The sequence below is a fragment of the Cupressus sempervirens genome, chromosome 5 (assembly GCF_028749045.1).
Source record: "Cupressus sempervirens isolate cs-2001-9-10 chromosome 5, ASM2874904v1, whole genome shotgun sequence".
NCBI lineage: Eukaryota > Viridiplantae > Streptophyta > Pinopsida > Cupressales > Cupressaceae > Cupressus > Cupressus sempervirens.
Genome location: NC_143122.1, coordinates 2,649,162 through 2,674,258, shown reverse-complemented (window position 1 = coordinate 2,674,258; position 25,097 = coordinate 2,649,162). Strand labels below are relative to the sequence as shown.

The 25,097-nt window shown below is 36.6% G+C and overlaps 1 protein-coding gene across 1 annotated transcript in view; it reads right to left on the bottom strand.

Annotated features, from left to right (window-relative positions):
• LOC149554315 (translocon-associated protein subunit alpha-like) overlaps nucleotides 1-25,097 on the bottom strand; it is a 135,540-nt gene that overhangs the window by 34,130 nt on the left and 76,313 nt on the right. The window contains exons 5-6 of the mRNA XM_089828430.1: nucleotides 16,413-16,490; nucleotides 16,023-16,226 (exon numbers count right to left, since the gene is read on the bottom strand). Of these exons, the coding sequence (XP_089684556.1) occupies nucleotides 16,023-16,226; nucleotides 16,413-16,490 (282 nt within the window). The remainder of the gene's footprint in view (nucleotides 1-16,022; nucleotides 16,227-16,412; nucleotides 16,491-25,097) is intronic.

The following is a 25,097-nucleotide window of genomic DNA, read 5'->3' as shown; positions in this document are numbered from 1 at the left end:
TCAATGAGTTAGCTAATGGGAACACAAAAGAAACGACCATAGTTTAGATATATATATATAAATGCAATGTGGGTACAAAATCACATTCTCATGCAAAATGTCGATGGCTAGAAGCAAAATAGTAGATAGTTTCTGTGATGATCCGTCTTATGCAACTTCCACTGTGATGATCCATCCTACGCAACTATACTTACACAATCTTTCCCCAAAATGGAAGTCAGATGACAATCCGTACGGTATCCTAGAGGGCAGTACGGTTAGGTGGAAATGGCATACAGAAGCCAAATGCAAACGCACAGGCAATGTGGAGACCGTATGGTGGGCCAGAAGGATGTGTGTACTACGTGTCCGTACGATGACGAAGGGGTGCAGAAGTATGGTCGTACGGTGGAGCAATGGGGTCGTACAGTGGGAGGCCCACAAGGCCATATGGATGGTAGATGGGGTAGCTGTACGGTGGAAAGGTGGAGGTCATACAGTTGAGAATTGGAGGCTATATAGTTAAAAGCTATGTTGTTTGCCGAATAGGAGATTTCGTTGGGTGATGTACGAGGTTTGAAGTGTATGGAAAATGCATGCAATGGGATGTATGGAATATGCAGAGAAAACACAAAAAACGTTTGCTACAGATTTCATTCACTTAACACCAAGAGAGTTAGATTACATAAATACAATGATTTCTCCAATTCGCAATATGGTGGTGCTCTGATTTGCAGATCCGAGCAAAGTATTACAAGCGACAGAATAGGGTGAGGGTTGAATCCCACCAAAATCGGAAACAAGCCAACTAGGGAAGATCTCTCACTTCCGAAATGGCGAACAATCTAGAACTCCAACAGAATTCACAGTATAACGAAATAATCCAAAATGCAAACCTACTACTACCTACATGCCGTGCTTAAATACCCATCAGGAAAACCTTCTGAGGGTGTACAAAGATAGCTGATGGCCAAACTACCTATGGAAACAATTAAAAATGGGTCTGAGATATATTAACTCAATCGGCCCAATAACAAGTCTGAATTAATTACATTTATTTTATGACAAGGATATAACAATCCTCCTGTCCCAAAAATGTCTTGTCCTCAAGCAAATGCAAATCCGGCTGTAGGAAACCTTCCGTAATCAACTTCTTCAGTCCTGAGTCAGGTACTAAGTAGATCTTCTCGCCAAAGTAAATGATGTCATCAATAATTTTGTATCTTTCATTGCGTACATAGCCATCCATCAACTGACATGCAAAAGTGTTTTTGGAGTACTCGACCAATAGATGGGCCCGCCAATTATCCAAGGAATGGGGTAAGGCATTGACTATCGTGTTTTTACTTGCAGTGTCTAGGGTCCAATCATGATTAAAAAAAACCTCCATCTTCTTGATTGTGACTTCCCTCGATCCTTTATTTGACATTCTTCTTAGAAACACCTTCTTACCATTCGTCTCGAATGAGAAGTCCATCCTTTTGAATCTTTGGATGTATTGGTCCAGAGTTTACAACCACTGGATGCCCAAAATGATGTTAGTATCAACCAAATCAATGACAAAGAATTCATCTGTCATGGTATAGTTTCTCATGGAAATTTGTAGGCGTGGGATCACATGAGTGCAAGGTAACAAAGTTCCTCCTGCAACCTTAAGCTCAAATCCTCCATGCTCAACTGCGTGCAAGCCTTTACTAGTGACCAAAGATGAATTGATGAAAATGAGTGTGGCACCACTATCAATCATGATTGGGACTCATTTTCCATGAAGTGTGCCACGAACCCTGAAGATACCACTTTCAGTCGCTGTAGTGAGGGTAGCAATGGAACCCCCTTTTTGTGTCAAGGCACTCCTGCTGGGCAATTTCTTCATTAGCTGCTAAAGGAATTTGTTATTCGTCATCATCAGGCATCACCTCAATGTAATGAATCTTTCCCTTCCCAAGGCAGCAATGACTAGGACCCCATGGTTCTTTGCACGTGAGACAAAGCTTTTTTCTCTGGAGCTCTTGCCGAGAATCTTCATCAAACTGAGGTTTTTTCTGAATTGGCTCCTTGTCTTTGTCTTCTTGTGGGGATGGTGTTGGTGTAGCTGCGTGAGTTTTGGAGGAAGATGCAGCCATGTCACGCACCTTCTTAATAGCTTTGTGGACTGCACACGGGTTGATTAATAGCTTTGTTGACTGCACACGGGTTGAACCCTTTGATCTCGCCTCTCAAAGGCTCTCTTAGCCCATCCATGAATAACACAATTCGACGTCTTTCAAAGATATCTATGACTAATACTAACAGCCTTTGGAACTCAATGATGTAGTTGTCCACCGTGCCCTTTTGCTTTAGTTGAGCTAGATTCTTTGAAGTTTAGCTCAGGATCCTTTCCATCGAAACGGTCAATGAGTCTCTCAATGAACTCGACATAAGGTTACTTGGTCATGTCCGAGAGTGACCAGTCCACGATGCCACCACTCATGCGCCACTCCTTCCAAATGAAGTGCTACGAACTTGATTGCTTCCTCTTCGAGCATCAGACTGAGTTGGAAATAAGTATCAACCTTCAAAACCCATGATTGTGCAATAATGGCTCCAAATCCATCAAATGGCGATAAGTTTACCTTTCCGATCTTTCTCCTGAGATCATCATTAAAATAACCATGATTTCCCCCGCCAGAATATCTCATGCTTAGATCAACATAGTCGCTGTAAGATATATCACCTTCCATATTTGCATTCTACCAATCTTCCCGAAGTTTTTCTTGCATTTCCTGAAAAGCGGGCTCTCTTTCTTTGCGTGTTGCTTCCGTCCTTGGAAGGAAGATGGGTATCGAGGATCAAGAGCAAGAGGGTTGAAAGTTTAGCCTTCCAGAAACTGAGTCATCACTATGCCCATTTTCTTCTCCTGTTGTCTTTCCTCAGATAATTTCTGTAATGTTTCCTGCATTAGCCTTTGGGTTTCGTTGATTTGTATTTGGTTTATGTTGAGCTCTCTTAAAAGATTCATGAGTTCTGTCGTAGGATCCTGATGATCTACCATTCTATCAATGAGGTTATTTCGCCTCCTCCTTCGAGTATAAACTTGCATCCACTTCCACAGGCTGGCAGAATCAAAGGCTCTGATACCACTGTGATGATTCATCTTACGCAACTTCCATTGTGATGATTCGTCTTACGCAACTACCCTTACACAATCTTTCTCCAAAATGGAAATTAGATGACAATCAGTAGGGTATCTTGGAGGGCAATACGATTAGGTGGAAATGGCGTACGGAAGCCAAATGCAAAGGCACAAGCAATGTGGAGGCCGTACAATGGCCCAGAAGGATGCACATACTAGGTGTTCGTACGGTGATGAAGGGGTGCAGGAGTATGGCCGTATGGTGGAGCAGTGGGGCTGTGCGGTGGGAAGCCCACAAGGCCTTATGGATGGTAGATGGGGTAGCCATACGGTGGAAAGGTGGACGCCATACGATGGAGAATTGATGGTCGTACAATTGAGAATTGGAGGTCGTACAATTAGAAACTATGTTGTTTGTCGAATGGGAGATTTCACTAGGTGATGTACGAGGTTTGAAGTGTACGGAGAATGCGTGCAACAGGATGTATGGAATATGCAAAGAAAACGCATAAAACGTTTGCCACAGATTTCATTCACTTAACACCAAGAGAGTTAGATTACATAAATACAATGATTTCTCCAATTTGCAATATGATGGTGCTTTGATTTGCTAGATCCGAGCGAAGTATTATAAGCAACGGAATAGGGTGAGAGTTGAATCTCACTGAAACTAGAAACAAGCCAAATAGGGAAGATCTCTCACTTCCGAAATAGCGAACAATCTAGAACTCCAACAGGAATTCGCAGTATAAAGAAATAATCCAAAATGCATACCTACTACTACCTACATGTTGTGCTTAAATACCCATCGTGAAAACCTTCTGAGGGTGTACAAAGATAGCCAACGGCCAAACTACCTACAAAAACCACTAAAAATGGGTCCGAGATATATTAACTCAATCGGCCCAATAACAAGGCTTAATTAATTACATTTATTTTGTGACGGGGATATTACAGTTTCTATAAAACTAGAAGTAAATACATCATTGCAATTAGTTTCTATAAAACTAGAAGTAAATACATCATAGTAAATAGTTTCTATAAAACTAGAAGTAAATACATCCTAGATAAATTTTCCATGTAATGTCCCCTTTCTAGAATGGGATTTAATGATAGAAAGGTTTAAACTAAGATTAAATAATTTAATAATAAGCACAGATATAAATACACATTGATTAAATACAATACATAATAATATATTATAATAATAATTATAAAATTATTATTATAATAACAAAAGAATATATTCTTTGAGTTAATATAATAATAACATAAATAAATTATTAAAATATAATTAACTATTAGTACAAATAATATATATTACAATATCAAAAGAAATATATGTTAAGGCAACCATAGGTAGACTTGAGAGTCAAATCCATCTAAAAGACATGCTTGTATCCCATAAATGAAAATGACCATGTTACAAGATGAAATACTTAAAGCTCTAGAAATATTGCAGTGACATACAATCAAAGGATTGTTTTGCATGTAGAGTTTGACCACCGACAATAATATCTTAAATACTCTCCAGTGCTTAATCTCCCAATGATAATGGCCAAAAACTCTCATCACATGTGATTAAGAAAGAGGATTAAGATATTTAACAAAAGGATATGGCCTCCATGGGACACGTCTCTTATAGGGAAAACTCTTTATTCGACCAAGAAAGATATAAGAAGAGTTTTCGCACCTGAGCAATGGGGAGGGGAGTTCAATTGCGAATGACAGTGGATGAGTACAAGAAGAAAATCGAATACCATGTACGTGAGCAAATGCAAGAACTAATAACATCAATCGCACAGTCTGAGCAAATCTCAGGATAGTCATAACAACACAAAAGGGAAGAAAATATACGATTGCCTTGGAGGAGCGGACGAAATCAATACATATGTCATAGACTCTACCTTGAGCCTACAAAAGCCTCCACATCGTCCGACCATCACAATCAAGAGGGAGGAAGGAATAGAGGAGCCACAGTGAAGAGTAGCTGCATGTCCAACATTGAGATATAAGAAGCAGGCACCTACGGCAAGCACAGAACAGAATCACAACTCGACAACATTAATATAGGAAGATTAATGGATAGCCTCAAGAAAAAGGTCAATCCCAGCCAAGTCCAGGAGTACACCAAAAGTTCCAAAGCATCGAGTGGAAACCATAAGAGTTGTTCAAGGGAGGAAAGCAACGGAGTGTTGTCTCCCATTTGAGAGTATTATATCTGACAATTACCTAACTGGATAGTAATCCTTCAGGTGGCTCCTGTAGAGTTATGAACGATATCCAGTACAAGGGAGAGATTGATAAAAAGCAATATCATTGGAGGATATTAGGAACGTAGACTCATCATGCACTGCCAGGAGAAACTACGAAGGAGTAACAAGATAATATCAAAGATAACTATCACCGCAAGTTTCATGGAAGAGTAATGGGATATTGTTGGAGAAAGATGGCAACAATAATATGTACATCGAGTAACTGCTGCAGTATTATTTGAATGTTAAAGATTTCACCGCAGCTCTCTATTTAGTAGCTCATACTACATGCATGATTGGAATCAGTAGACAACCTCACATGATTTGGTCCAATCATTGAATCACGATACGTATAGATTTGGGAAGAATCATTGGTCAGTAGAAAAACAAAAATAAAATTGATACTTACAACTTTTACTGATAGTGCTCAAAGGAATTTATTGCAGACAGTCACAGATTTATGCAGCACCAATATTGGATGCATAAAAGAAAAGGTAGAGATAAGAGAGAATTGAGAAAAGTTAGGATATAGTTTAGAAAGAGATAAAGATTCAAACCGTCATGGAAGGCAACAAAAAAAGCATTCTATTATTCAAATTACAGGGGTATGGTACAACGAAATATTTGTGCAAAGTGATACTAAATTTTTAATCAAGATAGCCAAGAAAGGATCATCACATATTGTTACTCATATGGGAAACTATTATCATTAACAAAGAACAATTGATAGCGGAAATCATTTTCCCACATATATTATTGATTGAGTTGAAGAAGTGATCTTGTGCATATCCTCTATTAATTAGTTCATGTACAAGAATTTGAAGAGTAAGTGTGAGAAAATAAGAGATTGTCCCAACTGTAAGTTATCCAACAAGGGGGGACATTACATTCCAAGAGTGAGTTTGAGCAATTTTTGGCCTACTAGAAAGTAATTCTTGTCTTGGGTGTGAGCAAGTGGTTGAGCAAAGTCTGTTAGGACTAAACCAAACGATATTTGAGAAAATGAGTTAGAATCATTAGAAAATTCTTTTTCCAGCTTCAAGTTGACCTCAAACCACTAGGATAGGTTGTGGGAGATTACACTACTGAAGGCATGTTGAGTCCTAAAATTTGGCTAAGCCTGGAACTTCTTGAAAACCCCCAAAATCTTGAATTTGTATTTTAACTCCTATGAAGTAGAAACCTATCTCAAACATCTTGACAATATTTATACAAATATAACTTAAATGTTACATGTGTATAAATCCTCTTCCCATCTCTAGTAAAACTAAGGGAGAGATAGAAGTAGAGGGTCTAGTCCTAGAAGTCTGTAATGGGCATGACTGTGTGTCCTCACGTAGTATGTCTAACTTAGTCCGTGGCTTGTCCCCCATCCTAAATGTAGCCCTACCTCTAGCTTCTCCTAGCACGAGCAATGACTACTAATTCAACTCAATGTTATCCAATGTGAAACTAAATCCATTGCCCTCTCCATAGCCTCCCTCTCCAAATCATTGACGTCATCTTCTTCAAAAATCACCACAAATTCACCTCAAATCTGCCTCAAATTGATAGAAATCAGTTTGCAAGTGTTTGAAGTACCAAGGTTTTGGAAAACTATTTTCCCCCTCATGGCAAAATACAAGTGAAAAAATGAGAAATGAAATTTATTTGGGTCATTTTTTGCCTTAAGTGCTATTATAAAACTACGACCCAGTTTTTAACAAAAACTCGTCGCACTCGATTAGTAATCAACTAGTTTTTACCAAAACTACGGAGATTTTTTGGTGTCAGTAAAAATCTTAGAAGCTTGCCCGGCCAAAAAACTTGGACAGTTTTTGCAACTTGGCTAGTGCTTTGCCAGTAGTACATCTATGATTTGGCTTACTATGGGGATGTCGTTGATGTGTAACGTGCAATGCATTTTACTAGCAGCCGACTGGATCACTGTAGCGTGTGGATTATTATTGGCAATTATTATATTCTTATTGTAGCCTGTGGAACACTTCATGTAATGGTTGTACACTTGCTTGAGAAGGCTAGTATGCCTAAATAAGGTCCTTTGTAATTAATTATTAATTGGGGAAGCCCTAATAAGCCGACCTAATTAATTATTTGTAAAAGGTATAAAGAAAAGATATTTTCCTCATGGTATGGAATGATAAGTATTGATGCAAGCCTTAATGTTGGATTATCAGAGTAGAGTTGAGAAGTTGTTTTATACTTTGTGAAGAGGTATGAGTGGAATCTATCATTCTTAGTGGACTTCAAAGGAATAGTTTTAGCAAGTTGCAAATCAGTCAATTCACATTGTTGGATTTTTATCCTCTTGTAAAGGTGGCTTAACCTTTCATCCTTTATGCAGTGAGCTCGAGCAGTGTGCCTTTTTGTTCTCATTAACTCCTAATAGGGTTTGAACCTTCTAACAAGGGTTCAAGGTCTCATAACAAGAATTTGTCCTTTAGCAGGGACTATTGCACCGTATTTGACTCCTAACAGGGAAACATACTTTCACAAGGAGCTTATATATTAGTACACTATTTCCTAGGTGCCATCTCCACTAAGGTTTTTCTCTCTGATCAAGGGTTTTTCTCGAAAACAAAAATCAATGTGCTATGGTGTACTTTACTTCTTAACACATTTGCCTCTTAAACTTGACAATCTTTTCTGGACTGAGAGACCTGGTGAGAATATTTATAATATAGTCCTTGAACATAATGCAACATAGCCGATTCGTCTTCATCAAGCTGGCAGTTGTAATAAGTTAATATCAATGAAGGTCAACATGCTTTGTCCGCTCATGGTAGACTAAATTTTTTGCTAACTTCACAACTTCCGAATTTTCACAATAAAGGGGAGTAGGGCCTGTTTGAGACATGTGCATGTGTACAAGTATCCATCTAAGCCAAAATGCCTCACAAGATGCCTTAAAGGTACCGCGATATTCAGTTGCGGTAGAGGAGAGGGATATTGCCTATTGCTTCTCGCCGGTCCATGTGATTGAACTTGTGCCTCATATGAGATTAAGCATCAACTTACTACTAAAGAAGACAGTTTTACTGCTGGGGTGGGGGGATTGAATCAGAATTAAATAAATCTTAATTCTTATCCAGTCGAATTCCTTTAATCAATCTCTTCTAACTAAATATTGAAATGAAAGCTCCAAACAAATATAGAAAGATAATGGGAAAAATGCACAAAGATGTGACGTGGAAAAGCAAGAAGGGGAAAAACCAAGGTGAGAATTGCTACTAGGATCTACTGTCCAAATCCAGCCTAACAAAGAAGTTTAAATTACAATTTGTATGGTCACCACCCCTAAGGATTCTCCAAACCCCTATTCTAGAACACTAACTCTTATAAATATGAGATTCTACTCAACATTTCTCAAGCACCAACTTTTACAAATATAGTTCATCAATCCGAGAATTAACTCAGAATATAAAAGAATGAAGACATATACTCTCTTTGAAATGTAAGAATTTGATTAAAAAAAAGATATTCTCTTTATGGCACAACTCTGAATTCAAGTAGACAATTTCAAAATATAATTTTTGCAAGTTGAGTCCAGTCTGAAACAAATCAATCACCACTGTTCTGTAAACTGTATATATTCAATGAAACAATGATCTGCACACATATCTTACAGAAATCCCTGTTATCAATATATTTTCTGGGCATAAACTGAGTAACAATCTCTGCAAGTATTATTTAACAGAACTTTCATGTCTGAACCCAAAACGAACAGAAATACTCCTATACTGTTATAGAGACATTGTTACTGCTCTCTAAATCACAAATTGTTCAAGAGTCTTACTAGCCAAATATCAGACTCTTGCGGGAGATCTAACATACTGAAACAGAGCAAAGTTTGGAATATACCTGATAATCTCATCATAGTCATAAAGGACTTTTCCCCACCTAGGAAGGACCTCTAGTCTTCCTTCGTGGGTCTTTTGCTTTCTTGTTTTGTTCCTTTCCCACTCACCGTTTGATGTTCCTGCTGCTGGTTGTTGCCCTCTTTGTATGCTTTCAGACCCTTAGACCCTTTGTGGTCTCTTGTTGGACATTAATAAATTAATCCTATCATCTTGTTTATAAAATGTTAGTTTCAGTTCATGTCACCTCTAGTATAATAATCATTCAAAGATTTTCATTTTCACAGAACCACATAGAGCATCAGAGTTTACAATCTGCATTGTGTTACATTTATAATGACTCACATCTTCCCATGCTTGAGATATAAATCATTTCACATAGAATCAAACTGTTATATCGTGATGTTTTTTCTTTCTCAGTAGAAAGAACCCCACTTTCAACTCAAAGCAACACATGTTTATACTTATAGTAATATTTTTCACTGAATGAGAAGTTAGAACCACTGAGATAGTTTCAAAACCAACTCTGCGTTGGTTTTCAAACTGTCAAAACACATATAGTCTGGAAAGAGTTATTTAATATAAATGATGAACGTGTCAGATATATAATTTGGACCAACTGAAACAAATGACATAACCATTTTTATATAGTGTTTATGAAGTTTCCACCAGTTCAAACATTTTTCCAAGAGGACGTAGCCAGTCACCTTTCTACTAAAATCTTGACTATATTCAATATTATAATAAGGCACATCATTTTCTGCCTTTAAGCTTCTCCATCAAAATAAATAATATGAACAATATGCTGGCAAGTGGAAGCCTGATAAAAATAATCAGGTCTTAACATATTAACTATTGACTTCTTGATAAGTAGGAGATAATTTCCACAGCTAGTCAAATTGTGATATGAATTCATGTTGAATCACTACTCATGAAACATGGGTCATCAAGTTTGACTCAAAATCACACAATTAAATCCTGATATTCCTATCACAATTTGACTAGCTGTGGAAATTATCTCCTACTTATCAATTGATGAGCTTAAGGGGCTTTCTAATGAATGGTTCATAAGGCACGACACTTGGTGAAGGTTTTGCAAATGGGGTTGCAAGCTTTAGGTTTAACTATGGAGGAAACTCCGTAGTTAAGCGCGCTCAGGCTGGAGTAGTACTGGGATGGGTGACCTCCCAGGAAGTCCCGGTGCTTCACCCCTGTGAGCATCACCTACATCCAATGAGTGCTAAGTGTTCCAATTATTCTCATGAGAGATGGATTCATGTTGAATCACTACTCATGAAACATGGGTCATCAAGTTTGACTCAAAATCACACAGTTAAATTCTGATATTCATATCTCAATATTGACTTCTTCCATAGTTTTTACTAGCACGGACAACTGCAACTGTTTTCAACGTGGCACAATTGATACGAGCCTGAATGACAGCAAACGTATGCAAGACGCTATAAGTATTACAGTGGGGGATAAATTATTTTTGTTTCATATATGTTTCAAATGCAGATAGATCTACTCTCTCTGTTTTTTCAGATGCAAATCTGAGAATCTAAATCTTGTAAATAGCAGCTTCCATTCTCTCAGAAATACAAGTCCGAAAAATTAAACTCTGAGAACCCCTGCTAATTATACTTGCAGATTATGATGGCATGAAACTAGTGCCTTGTAGATTGAGGCAGCAAGTATTTGTATTTCCAGAATGTCATAAAACCATAGACTATTGGAATCGTCAGATGTCCTGAAAGGCATCATCATTACAGAATAATGATATCATTTTTATGACATGCTTTAGTTATTACTGAGATGATCTGTGATATGCTATGACATCAATGGCAAACACACTACAAATTACACCCCACAGAAAAACGGTGTTGTTCAGCGCAGGAATTGTACAGTCAGTAGTCACTGATATGGCTTGATCTATGTTGAAGCATAGACATGTTGCAAAGATGTTTTGATTTGAAGCAGTCTTCTGAATCAGTCTCCCACACAGATCATTAAGAAGATGAATTCAGAGGAAGCTTGGTCTAGACAGAAACCCAAAATCAGTCATTTAAAGGTTTTGGGGTCTACAGCTTATATTTGGATTCCAGATGCCAAGCACACCAAACTGGATTCCAAGACTCGGAAATTGATATTCACAAGGTATAGTGATACACATGAGGCTTATTGGTTGATTGATGTTGATATTGATTGTCTCATATTCAGTCTAGCTGTGGTGTCTGATGAAGAACGAGGTACCACAGGGTATACTGATACACACAAGGCTTATCAGTTGATTGATGTTGATATTGATCGTCTCATATTCAGTCGAGATGTGGTGTTCGATGAAGGACGAGGTCCATTTCAGCCTTCTCCAGTTTCGAATCCTGAGGATCAGCCTCTACAAACTACAAACATGGATGTTTACCTTCCACTCAATTCAACACTGAGAGGCATTCAAATGCTCCACCTTGAGCAATTCCAGTCAATGTTGTTCCTCCTGCTGAGGATGTTGATTCTTCTACTCTCCAGCCTAAGTGGTGGACCAAGGCCATTAGTGATCTTCATGATGATGAGCTTGTTGAGGATAGATCAGCAAGGCATAAGAGCAAACAGCATCCCACAATCAATTTTTCTCTTATGGCCAATATTCATGGTATATTTGAGCCCTAGACATATCCAAAGGCTAAGGGCATACCAAAGTGGGAACACGAATCCATGGCTTGTTGGATTTACAGACTCAGATAGGGCAGGTTCGAATGAAAATCTACTTGTGGGTATGTTTTCAATTTGGGCAAAAATGTAATCACATGGACCAGCAAGAAGCCACAGGTAGTATCCCTATGAAGACTACGCAAGTACCATTTGTTTCTTGCAATCTACTTCATGTGAGAAAACTTGTAACAATAATTGCACTGAACACTCTTCTTTGAAGATGCTTGAGGTTTACCTGGTGCTTTCTGCTAGGAGGGTTGAGGTTTAGTTTGGTTTCTGTCCAAGGCTTTGGCTCTGAAGGTTGTACGTTAAGAAGAGGAAAAACTAGCATTGTGTTTGAATTGTTGCCTGAGGCCTCCATCTATCCTGCTGCAAAAGCTTGTTGCAGAGATAAGGAAACTTCATATTAAAACTAGTAGAAATGATATTGCGCATCACGAAATGCTCATAGGATTGGGATAGGGTTTTTGGCATGATCGCTACCATATCTCATTCCATCTTGCAGCCAATAGCCTCGAGATGGTCACAGATGTCATTGATCTTTGACAGATATGTTTAAAGAGATATTTTCTCATCCATCATGATAAAACACAACATATTTTAGAGTGGCTCTCGTCGAATTTCTCATGAAGATGCTTCAAGAGATCCTAGAACTCTTTAGCTATTTTGCCAGAAGGCACTTGAAGGAATTGATCATCAGTAACAAAAAGTTTTATGAGCATGATAGCTTCCCAGTTAAACTCATCAAATTTGTCTAGATCTGACCCAGCTTCAGTATGATGTATTTCTTTACCTAGAACAATTTGTCAAGACACCAACAGTCAAACATTTCCATCATGCATCGCTTCCAAGTGTTGTAGTAGGTCATTAGAGCATTCATTTGCCTCCAACATAATGTTGGTCAAAGATGCCATCACAAAATCTGAGGTTTTCAGTCAACCCTGTGAAGGCATAGAAATCAAGCAAACACTAACGATGAATCAGAAAATTTTCCAAAGTTGAAGACACTAGAAAAATTGAAGCAAAGAAAATGACTATAATGAACCTAAAAAAATGTTTGTCAAAAAAATCCTTTTTTTAAATGGCCACAAAACACTAAATGGGTTTATTGGTCAAAGCCCAATTTCCGAAATCCCCTAAAACAACCATTTGGATTAGGTTTTTTATGGCCAAACAAAACTTGGGCTGAATTTGCAAAGATTTCCCAGAAAACCCCAGGTGGCATAGCGCTAAGAAATGGCAGCCGAAAACAACTAGAAAATGCAGGTTGCTTCGAAACAAATTCACTGAAAATTGCACGTGAAAATGCTGTCAAATCACAGAAATAGAACATATAATTTTTGACGTTTATAGAAATAAATCGTGTTAGAAAAAATGTGTGATTTTTCAGCAGTTGCAAAGATGAAAAATAGTGTTACAGATATGAATTCGGGCAGGTTTCTTTTGTTTTTTTGATAGTCAAAAATCATGGGAAGATAGTATCAAAAATTACACTTTTTTAAAATGCAAAAACTGTGTCATAGAAGATGTGAAACAAGCATTCTTGGCACACAAAAAAACCGTGCAAAACTGAGTAAAACAGCATGTATTTTGAATCAGATAAGAACACACGTGATGTTTAAACATTGCACAAGCTCACAGATTTTTAGTAAACCCTAGTTCAAGTTTGAAGCAGACTGCAAAAAAAGGTGAAATCTTAGTTTGAATTCCACAACAAAAAAATTACCCCAAAAATTGTAAAGTTTAATAGATTTTTATTGGTGGAGACTAAGTAATTATATTTTCAGTCTTGAGATTATTTAATCCTGAAGATCTTTGAGTTTCTTATGTGAATGCTTGACGTCTTCTTATGTGTGCTTAAAGATTTCTGTAAATCCAATATATATTCAATATATATATTGAAGTAGGATTCTGATATAACCTGAGATCAATATGCCAATGTGATTGATATTATCTGCAGATAGAAAATAGAACAAGTATATATATGTTGAAACATAACCATGCAGGGGCATGACCCTACGTGGTCATGCTTCAACATCTATATATATATAATTGCAACTTTTCAGAATTAATCACAACTCATCCAATACTAATCGGTGATGATAAAACAAGTCTGATAACCAATAACCAAGCGGTGTATATAATAATAAAGACACCCGATATTATCAATCGGTATGAAGCATAATAACAACCGATTAACAGTCAGTATGTAGACATAATAACACCCAATGCTTATCAGTGGTAGAGAAAATTATCTCAGACGTAATTCATATCTTCAATATAGAAGATCGAGACCTTGTTATCACATGCAAGAGTGACGAATCAAGACTCTCACATAACCGGTAATCTGCAATGTAAGTGTATGACAGTCATATATATATATATATATGAGACGTAATTCATATCTTCAATATAGAAGATCGAGACCTTGTATCACATGCAAGAGTGACGAATCAAGACTCACATAACCAGTAATCTGCAATTTAAGTATATGACAGTCATATATATATATATATATATGTCATCTACTAAGATTAAACAATAGATGTTTCAATACACTAAGAGCTAACATTCTTAACAAAAATTGCACTACTCTGGTAGCATGAAGCTCTAAAAACAGAATACTTGTATTAACCAAATACACAAATATATAGAGCTTACAAAAGCTTTTAATGAAAAAGAACAGACATCTAAATATAGATAACTAGAAGTAAACTAATTAAGACAACTGAAAAATCGAACCTAAATGACCATTAACTAAGATTCTAAAATAAGAAGCTAAAAATAGCAAGAACCTAAAATACTAAAATAGTCTAATAGCTTTACTTCTATCTTTTGCGCATTGTTTGTTTTGATGGTGTTCATTGGGATATGAAAACTATTTACACAACCCTTGAAGATTGCTCCAGCTTGAATAGTTGTTGAATTTGGTGAAACAATTAGTAGAAATCATTGTAGCAATGTTTATCTTTCAAACTATTAGGATTAGAATAAGATTCCTCAACCCTATCCTCATTTACTTTGTGTATATTGCGAAAACCCAAAAAGGTAATCTGATTGCAACATCATTTGAAAGCTCCCATATCCAACATTGTTTGAAGTTGACTTGAGGAATATAATGCAAGGATCCTCATGATACCAGAATATCACATAACCGCAGAGCTTATCCAACCTAGAAGGAACCTAGGGAGTTACGCGCGTGACCTCATTTCCAATCTTAGCATATGCAGAAATTGATCAAGAGAGGATAAGTTACTTCAATGTTTTACGCTATTTTTATGCAGTCATCAAACAAACATCAACAATTATGCATATAGCCATGTTTAAGTACCACCATAACATGTCCTTAAAACTAGGTTTCATGGGTACGCATACCCACACCCCTAGGACGCGTACCCACATACCCAAGTACCGAGCACACGTGCCCCAAGTACTGGGTACTCAGTGGAGAGCATCATAGCTAAGGACTTTGATTAAGAAATTTTTGTTTGCATATCAACTTCTTGTTTATCAAGCTTAATTCAATACGTAATCAGTTCGAAACTTTGATATAATACTGATTAACAATAAACTTCAACTATTGAAGTCAGAAGCTTATCATTTGTAATATGTCATTGTTGTAAGATTTATGATCTTCTTGTTCATGTTTAAAGTTTTCCTTCTCTGTAATGCATCTAAACTTTTATCATATATTATTATTACAAACAAATTGCAAATCTGAAACTGAAAACAATACATTTCCAAACTTTATCACTGTTCTTGTTTTGAAAAACCATTGTCACAACTCATAATTTCGGATTTTTCTGTGAACATTAAATTATATTATAAAAAGAAGTTTGACATGCCCAAGTACCCCCATCTCCTATTTTGAAAATTAGCCACAGCCATACCCTAAGTACCCAAGTACCCCTGTCCCCATGCAAAAAATGGTGTTCCCGTTCCAGTCCCCTTCTCTTTTATAAAGACATCTCCAGCCTCCAAGTAACTACAATATGTACCCATGTGTTTGTTTGCGTGTGTAACACAAACCCACATATATAAAATATATACACAAAAACTTATCATGAATCAAACCAAGCTTAATCTCATGTATCAATCAAATAAAAGTACCTGAGAAATGCGTTGTATTTGTCCATGTACCCATATACCAAAAAGACCAATTAGTGAAATTCCAAGAGTAAATAGAAATAGAGTCTCAATGCTGATGATGCCGCTAGCCTCAACTACTTCAATAGTACCATTGTAGAATACAGTCTGAAATAGCTGTTCATCTACCTCATATGAGATGCTACCAACAAGGTCAAACGAGCCTGGCTGTAATGAAAATTGGATAACCACAACTTTAGATGAAATGAGAAACATTTTAGTACAGCCTTTTTTCCCAAAAAACTATAAAGTTTGATATATTTGTCTCGACTCATAATTAAGAAAATTGAACCAACTACACATAGAGAAGAAAAAACTTCATTTTGGGAAAACAAAATTATTGGCAACCACAACCTGCAAAAACTTGCTCACGGAAAAGGAATACAGGAATGTTGCTTGTGCAGACTGAGGTACAGTGTCATTTTTAAGCTCCTGCAAAATACAATATTAGGGATCAGCACGTGTAATCAGTATCATTTTATTGTAATTTCTAACTCAAAATGTGGTTATGTTGTTATATGAGTATTAAGAGAACAAAATATAACCAGACAATGCCTACAGGCTACAGTACAATTCTTACAGCCATCATTAATCAGATGATGACTGCACTCATGAACAATAAAAAACATTAAATGATAATATATGTACTATAGGCAAAGGAGACAATTACTAGCCGAGATATAAAATGCATATATCATGTGAAAAAGTCTTAACAACATGAGTTCTTCAAACTGTTTAAGTTTCCATTTAATTGTGCAGTAGTACAGAAACTAAAGAGAAGGAAAATCTCTACATAACTTAATTCATCAACCAAATCTACAGTGTTGGCAAATCCTACAGAGTATATTTTGTATTCTGTTAAAACTGTCATTTATATTTTGACAAGTAAAAGACAACACGTGTTTACCGCATAGGTTAATTAAGAAATGCACACAAATAATGAACACGAATAGCAGAACTCCTTAGATTATTCGCATATGCCAACAGATTACATAACTCGTGATAAGATAAGATGATTTACAATGATCTCAGACGGGGTATTAATACTCTCTGTCGAACCTTCCTAAAGGAGTCCGTCGGCCACAAACATTATGTCCGCTACAAACTATTTACCCATCGGCTACAAAATTTTAACCGAAGACAATCAAGTCGGTTGACACAGTTTCTACCGACGACAGCAACCCGTCGGCTACACAATATTTACCGACGACAACACGCAGTTAGTACCATTTTTTTAACCAAAAAAAAAAACCCTAGCATAAACTAGTACTAGCACCATTAGAGGTGCAATGGTTTTGTAAACAGGAAATTGATGATATGATTTGCATAGATACATCATTCAGATGAAGAAGTAAAGCAAATGGAAAAAACAAAAACAGCAACCAATGGTACAGGCCATTTTCCTTCCTACTTGATAAGGTCTTCTAGATATTTGAGACTCTAAGAGTCTCATCAGGACAACATTTCTATGGCAAAAGGGCGGCTACTTCAAACCAGGAGAATGAAGGGATTTTTTCTAAAGTTGAGGGAAAACTAAAAAAGCCCTTCAACAAAAGATTATCCTATTTTCATGCCTTATGACCACATAAGGTGATTTGAAATGTGTTGGGTGGATATTTTGCAACTGACAATTTTGGGTAAAAATCCAATCGCAAAATAGGATGATCAGCCACAATGTGTGAGACAAAGTCTCTCCTACCTTAAAGGGAAGGCTCTCCCATCTCACCGTTCTTTGGATCAACTCAAGGTAAGCAAGAAGTCAAGAGATTTTATAAAATGGGTGTTACCAATAGCCTTTCTTCTTATCTTTCAAGAAAAAATCCACTTACTCGTGGAGCGAGTAATTGGCAAGGCGAATCTCTAACTACACTTCTATCAAGAGCTAGAAACAATGATACCGATAAACCTTTACTAACTCAAAGGCTAGCTAAAAATGTACAGGTTTGGCTCTAAGTCCGGTCGTACTTCTATATGGAAAAACTTTACACTTGGGGCACAGAGACTCCTAAAAGTAAGAATACTTAGCTATTTTGCAAATTAAGAAAAAAATATAAGCTACAAGCAAAGCTTCTAGCTATACACTTTCACAATTGCTCCTGGTCAAAGCTCTGGCTTCAATTGCTTCTTAACTCTTTTCTATTCAATTCACGAGATACAATTACCAATAACACAAGATAACATGAATCAAAGACAACTTGGATGAATTATAGACAAAGCTTACAATTCACAAAAATAACAATCTCACTTAATCAAAGTTAAGTCTCAAAGGCCCCTTTGTATTCACTTTCTCTCAAAATAGTGCTTACACAAACAAAGTTTTGCTGGCATAATTTCTTCAAAGCTCTCTTGCATAAAGATAATGATGATTTTACAATGAGGGGGCACTCCTTTATATAGGCACAAGAATTGAGAAAAAGGTGGAGGAAAAAGTGGGAGCAACTCAACCAAATTTGACCTAGTCTAACTACAAGAGAAAATATAGGGTTAAATGCAACTGCACATGCAACTCACATTACATCTTTTACATACACATGTAACTCGCATTACTTGTAATTACACATCTTCATGTAATGCATCCTCTTCAACTACAAACATGAAGGAAGAAGAAAGAAGACAGAAGAGAATTGAAACAATTTTAGGGATTGTCCTAACGATGCAATCTTGGATGATCACAGGATCGGAAGTTCCTGTACTTTGTGCTTCTGCATTCACCTTGATAACCATGGTGTTGTGTCTTTTGATAACCTCCGACTTTGATGAATTGTCCGTTGTCATGTGGAAACTTGATGTGATCCAACTTTTCTTGCTCATGTTGTCTTGAATTCTCCTTTCTAGATCAGTAGAAAGTGGAGTCTCTGACACTTTGAAAACCTTATTGACGATGTCCGGATGTAAACTCAGAACAACTTTGAAAACCTTCTTAACGATGTCAAGATGTAACTTTTTTTCTTTTTTTTGAAGTAAAGTGTTTGGCGCATGGGAATGCATGCAAATGGAGATTGTTGATTTCCAAAATGTGACTTAGGGTCTTCAAGATGTTATTGCATGAAAAATGATTACATTTAAGTGCAACATGTAACAAGGGATAGAAGAATGAGATGGAATACAAAGGCAGATTGAAGATGCACTTTAAATGCAAATATGAATGGAGGATGAGGCACAAAGCATGGAAAGATGTGGAAACATGCATTTGCTCATGGAGGCACGAATGCATATGGAGGGATGGAAATGGAAAATAGGATTAAATGCATGTGCGGATAGTGAATGAGATGGAAAACATGTAATTGCATTTGTCAGATGAGATGAGAAGTGTTATGACATGGAAAGATGGAAATGAAATGTGGAGTGAAGTGAAACGTGCTCAAGTTCTTGAGAAAGAACTTGCAATTTCTTCCAAAAGAAGTAAAACGAAAAAGGAAGCAAACAAACAACGAAAAACAAACACATGCCTTTGGTCTTAACCTCAAACATGTCAATATGCAAATTGCTTTCAAGTGCGAATTTGAATTTGGAATTTGGGAAAATTTCAAAAGTGTGAAAATGAGAGTTTTCATCATTTTTAAAGGCAAAATGCACTTTTCATGGCATATATATGGACAAGTGTGCAACAACAAGCCATAATATGCATGGAAATAGAAAGATAAGCATGAATTGATGAGAAAGTTTGAAAATGTCCACTTACTTCGAGGTTGTGAGCCAAAATAGCAAGAATCATAGAGTTTGAAGACAAATTCTCCTCAAAATCCAGATTCTCAAACAATAATTTTACTTAATCCGTACTTGCATTTAAAAAAAATTAATGAGCAATGAAGGGTCGAATTTGACATGAAAGTGCCAAATACATGGTCTCGAAAGACAATATCATGCATTTAAAACTCAAAAACAATCCCTCTTGATCAAAGGTATGGGCTGGAAATGCATTTTTTTGAGTTTTTTGAACAAAAACATGACTTTTTATGCGAAAATCTGAGCCGTTTTTGTAAAAACGTGGCCAAAAAATGCATGTTTTTGAGTCATTTTTGACTTGTGAATGCAAAAAAGACTTCCCCAAATGCATATACATGGATCAAAATGCAAAAACGTGACTCCAAAATGCAAAAAAGTGGATAAAAACCCCAATTTTTTGTGCGTTTTTAGCAAAAACATTATTCATAAAAGGCATGAAATGGAAACATTTTTGGCTTCTAAATGCAAAAATGTGAGCCAAGATGTATTGCAAATGATTGAAGATGCCAAAACTCCTCTTTTCCTTGCAAAAACGTGATTTAAATCACTCAAAATGGATTTATTTTAAGATTTTTCCAAAAACGTGCCCTTGGAAGGAGTTTGAAAAATTGTTTTTTAGCAAAATAAATTCATTTTTTATGTTAGAAAATCCATTGCGAAGCAAAAACGACCCTAATGGAAGAAATCTCATGCAAATCCATTGAGAAAATCTCAAGTTATGATCAAAATCGGGTTCTTGGAGGGCAAGAGCATGTTCTTCAAAAACGGACTTTTGAAGTGTCAATGCATATATTAAAACATGTCTTTCTCCAAAATTGGACCTTTTTGGGTCACTTACACATTTTAAAACATGCATCTCTCCAAAATCACACTTTTTAGGTGTCATTACATGTTTTAATATGTGCTCATAGGCAAAAATGGACCTTTTAGGGGAGGACGCATATTTTAAAATCCAACTCACCTTTTAAACGTTTAACCATGAAAACTTCACTTTTGATGTAATAGCATCAAAAAGGTCCACTTATGATGAACTTTTGATGTAATGACATCAAAAAGGTCCACCAAAGCAAACTTTATATGTAGTGACATGTAAAATGTTCAATTTTGATGGATTTTACATGTTATTGCATATAAAATGTCTACTTATGAAGACTTTAAGTCATTTAATTCACTTAAAATTATAAAAATGTTACAAAATGGGCCATAAACAATATTTATTTATCATATTTAGAAATATAACATATAAACATCATTTAAAAGTAACATTTAAATAAACATTTGATTTTTAAAACCAAATATTAAACTGAAACTATATAGTTATATAGTTACTTTAAGTGAAAAACTAAAAAATAACTCAACTTCAAATTATAACATAAAGTGCACTATAGTCACTTTAAGTTAAAAATTTAAAGTTAAAGTAACTTAAAAACATAACAAAAAGTGAATATAAGTTATATTTTTCAAAAAGTGAGTCAAATTGAAAACATGACATCATATTTTTAACTCATGTTGTTGAATCTAAAAGGTCCACTCTTGAAGCACTAAAATGGACATATCTTTTGATTGACAACTCCAATTGACCTCTAGGTTAGACCGAAATGAAGGGGAAACCGAAAGGCATGACATGAGCAAAACCAAAGGACTAAAAACAAACGCAAACTCAAAAGAAAAGAACGGACAATGAAGGCTTTAAAAATCAAGCAAAGGCTCGACAAAAAGCAAAACGAAAAAGACTTGACGACAGCCTTCATTAAAAGGATTCATTATATCAATTGGTGTTGATAAGTAGGAGATAATTTCCACAGAAAATCAAATTGTGATATTGCTATCAGGATTTAACTGTTATTTTGAGTCAAACTCATTGACCCATGTTTCATGAGTAGTGATTCAACAAGAATCCATCTCTCATGAGAATAAATGGAACACTTAGCACTCATTGGATCTAGGTGATGCTCACAGGGGTGAAGCATCGGGACTTCCCAAGAGGTCACCCATCCCAATGCTACTCCAGCCTAAGCGCGCTTAACTACGGAGTTTCCTCCATGGTTAAACCCAAAGCTTGCAACCCCATTTGCAAAACCTTCACTAAGTGTTTTGCCTTATGAACCATTCATTAGAAAGCCCCCTAAGCTCATCAATTGATAAGTAGGAGATAATTTCCACAGCAAGTCAAATTGTGATATTGCTATCAAGATTTAATTGTGTTATTTTGAGTCAAACTCATTGACCCATGTTTCATGAATAGTGATTCAACATGGGTCAATAAATTGGTGTTGTTTGATTGATCAATACAAACCAATTAAATAGTGAAACATGGGTCAATCAATTCGTGTTGTTTGATTGATCAATACAAACCAATTAAATAATGAAATAAGCTTATAGAAATGCGAAACTAGTTTGAAAAAGTTTTGTATTGTTACCTACATTTTGTGGTGACAAAATGCAGAACAACAAAATGAACATAGAAAAAATCTTGATTTGGCTTGCACACAACCACGACAGATCAAAAAGTTGAAAGAAACAAAAGCTAACTAAAGACTCTCAAAAGCAAGTATTGTTTGCCTTTAGAGCTTTGAGTACAAGGTTTAATTAAGAGCCCAAAAAAAAAATTCAGCATGTGTTGACAATTCAGGATAATAAACCTAAATGGAGTAAACAAAATAAACAGGTAGGTGTTGATGCGAGTTTTGTATCACTTACATAACATATTAGCAATTGAACATTTGATACGGAGTATCAAACATACAATTTCTCTCTTGAAAAGTTAATGCTCATGAGACATAACTCTAATGTTCCTTACACTGTTGGATACTCACTTAGTTTTATCAATGTGATTCGCTGATAATCACGTAGGCGGCCTTACATAAATTGTTGAGGATGACTTGGCCTTTGATGGGATGAAGGTGATGGTGGCTCGATTTGTGAAATGTGTGGAAGCAGATAATGTTGATGGTCACGATGATGGAGGGTGTGTCTGCTGATGATGATGTTGATGGGAAAGCGATGGTTGTGGAAGGTGAATGGATGAGTTCTATCACTTGATCTACTCTAACTTTCTTCTCTCTAAACTTCAACTACCCAACTACTCGTTGTTCTACTCCTACTCCTATGAATGGAAGGTTAGCAAATGGACGGGGATCGAATCTAATGAGAGCTAACCAGCAGCCTCACTTCCACAGGTGCAATGATTCGAAGGAATAATAGACTAGTTTACCACACAAAGCTTCCCAACCAGCCGCTAGGATGCTAGTGTCCTAGTATTGATCCCTATCAAACATTTACCAATGCTACCATACAACTATTCATCTACTTTAACTTCACTTAAACAACTTCAAATGCAACCAACTTTAACAACTTGAAAGAAAATCTAAGTGGAAGTAGAAAACATGCAACAACACCCAATGTTCTTGATCAACATGTCAATCGCAACAATGAAAAAGAGAGCAATTTTGGTATTATTTTCGCAACAATTTCTCCAACACTTTACAAATGAGAGCAAATGGCCTTTTATAGAGGCCAGAAATACAACGAACGGTGGAGATCAAAACAAGATCAACAATCCAGATTGGATCCTCAAAACCCTAATTAGGGTTGCCACCCCATTGGCCAATGAGAAGACGCCACCTCATCAATGGACCAATGAAAAAAGTGCAAAAAGTGGCAACCAATGAGAAGGCACCAAAATGGTGGCCAATCAGAAATAGACACGTGTCCTATTCTAGAAGAAAGGGAATTTTGCCTCTTGGGCTTACATCAAATGATCTTCTAATATAATTCTTCCCTTTTCTTTCATCTTCTTAGCTAAGAAAATGAACTTAGCCAGCCTTTCATTAACTTCTTCCATAGGAGGACAAGGTGTGTGCTTCGCTTTGAGTTCCCCTAATTTCGCCACACTGTTCGCTGCTTATAGTATCTTTTCGTGATCCTTCTCATATTCCTTTGCAAATCCAATAAAAGCGTTGAGAGAGGAAAGGGTGCCCAAATGCTTCTTCTTGATAGCAACCTTTCCCAACTTATCCAATCTCGATCCGAAATCTGTTTCATTGACATCCTCTTCTCTGATATCCTCAAAATCAAGTGCCACCCCAACGTCACTCATCATGGTTGAAATGGAAGTGTCGACGTTTGGACTATGTCATGCAATCTCATTATGTATCTCCTCAAGTGTTATAAATTTGACCTCTTGGCCTCTAGCCTCAATTATACTTTCTCTTGATGGTGCTGCATGTTGTCTCTTGGCTGGAAGCTCTAGATGTTCTTTGCCTTTCTCTACCTCCAAAATCTTCTTCTTGCCATTTCTAATTATTTCTTGTTGCAGGCTATTTCTTTCATTCACTTGCCCAACTGATTCTGCTTGTCTTTCTTTTGGCTTCATCATCTCATAGGTAAGGGGAATCCTTTGTCTTTGTAGCTTCCTTAGTCCTTCATTATACCATGATTCGGTATGTAAATCCACTACCCTTGTAAGTGCTTCCAAGGAAGGATCCTGATGGTCATCCCAATCTACTGGATTCAATTCTGTTCCTTCTACTATATCATAGTCTTCTCTCAACACATTTCCATCATCCTCTAGTTGATCCGAAATATCAAGGCCTCTCCATCTAATAGCCCTCATCATGTTCACCGTCAACCTTGAGAAAGCTAGCTTTCTCACATGAAAGTTATCTTTGGCGTTGGCCCAAAAGTCTTCTATGGTGGGAACATGCTTGAATTCGTTTCCATTAGATGCCTTTATAAGACCATTAGGGTCTAACCCTTGCCTTGCTCTGTACCATCCTAGATGATACCAATCAAATTCCTTTTCTGCGGCTTCAATGGAGGCTCGATTTGGGCAACTATCATTGCCAATTATGATTGAGAATGAAATGCCTTTTTTCTCTTCATTTCTCAATATTCTATCATAGTGCTCAAGTTGTCTAGCCAATTCTAACAAAACTACCTTGTCGGGTGGGTACCTTGAAAGCCTCTTGGGACAAATTGTACTTCCTGGTGCTCTAATGTATGTAAATTGTGGAAATTGGATGGACCAACTCCCAAACTTCTTAATTCTTGCTTCTGCTTCCGATGAAAGTCTCTTAGCAGGTGTCCCTTGTAATACCCTTACTGTCTTCATGGCGAAGGCATCGCAAAATATCTTGTAATCCTTATTATTGTGCAAATGGAGCTGCAAATAGCATTCATGTACCAAATATTGCCCCGGTCCACTACCAACTTCTCCTAAGGCCTTAAGTTGCGGGCTTTTGTATAATCTAGCAATTAGGTAGAACAGATAGGAGCCCATGTAGAATTGCCTTTGGTTTTGCACAATTCTGA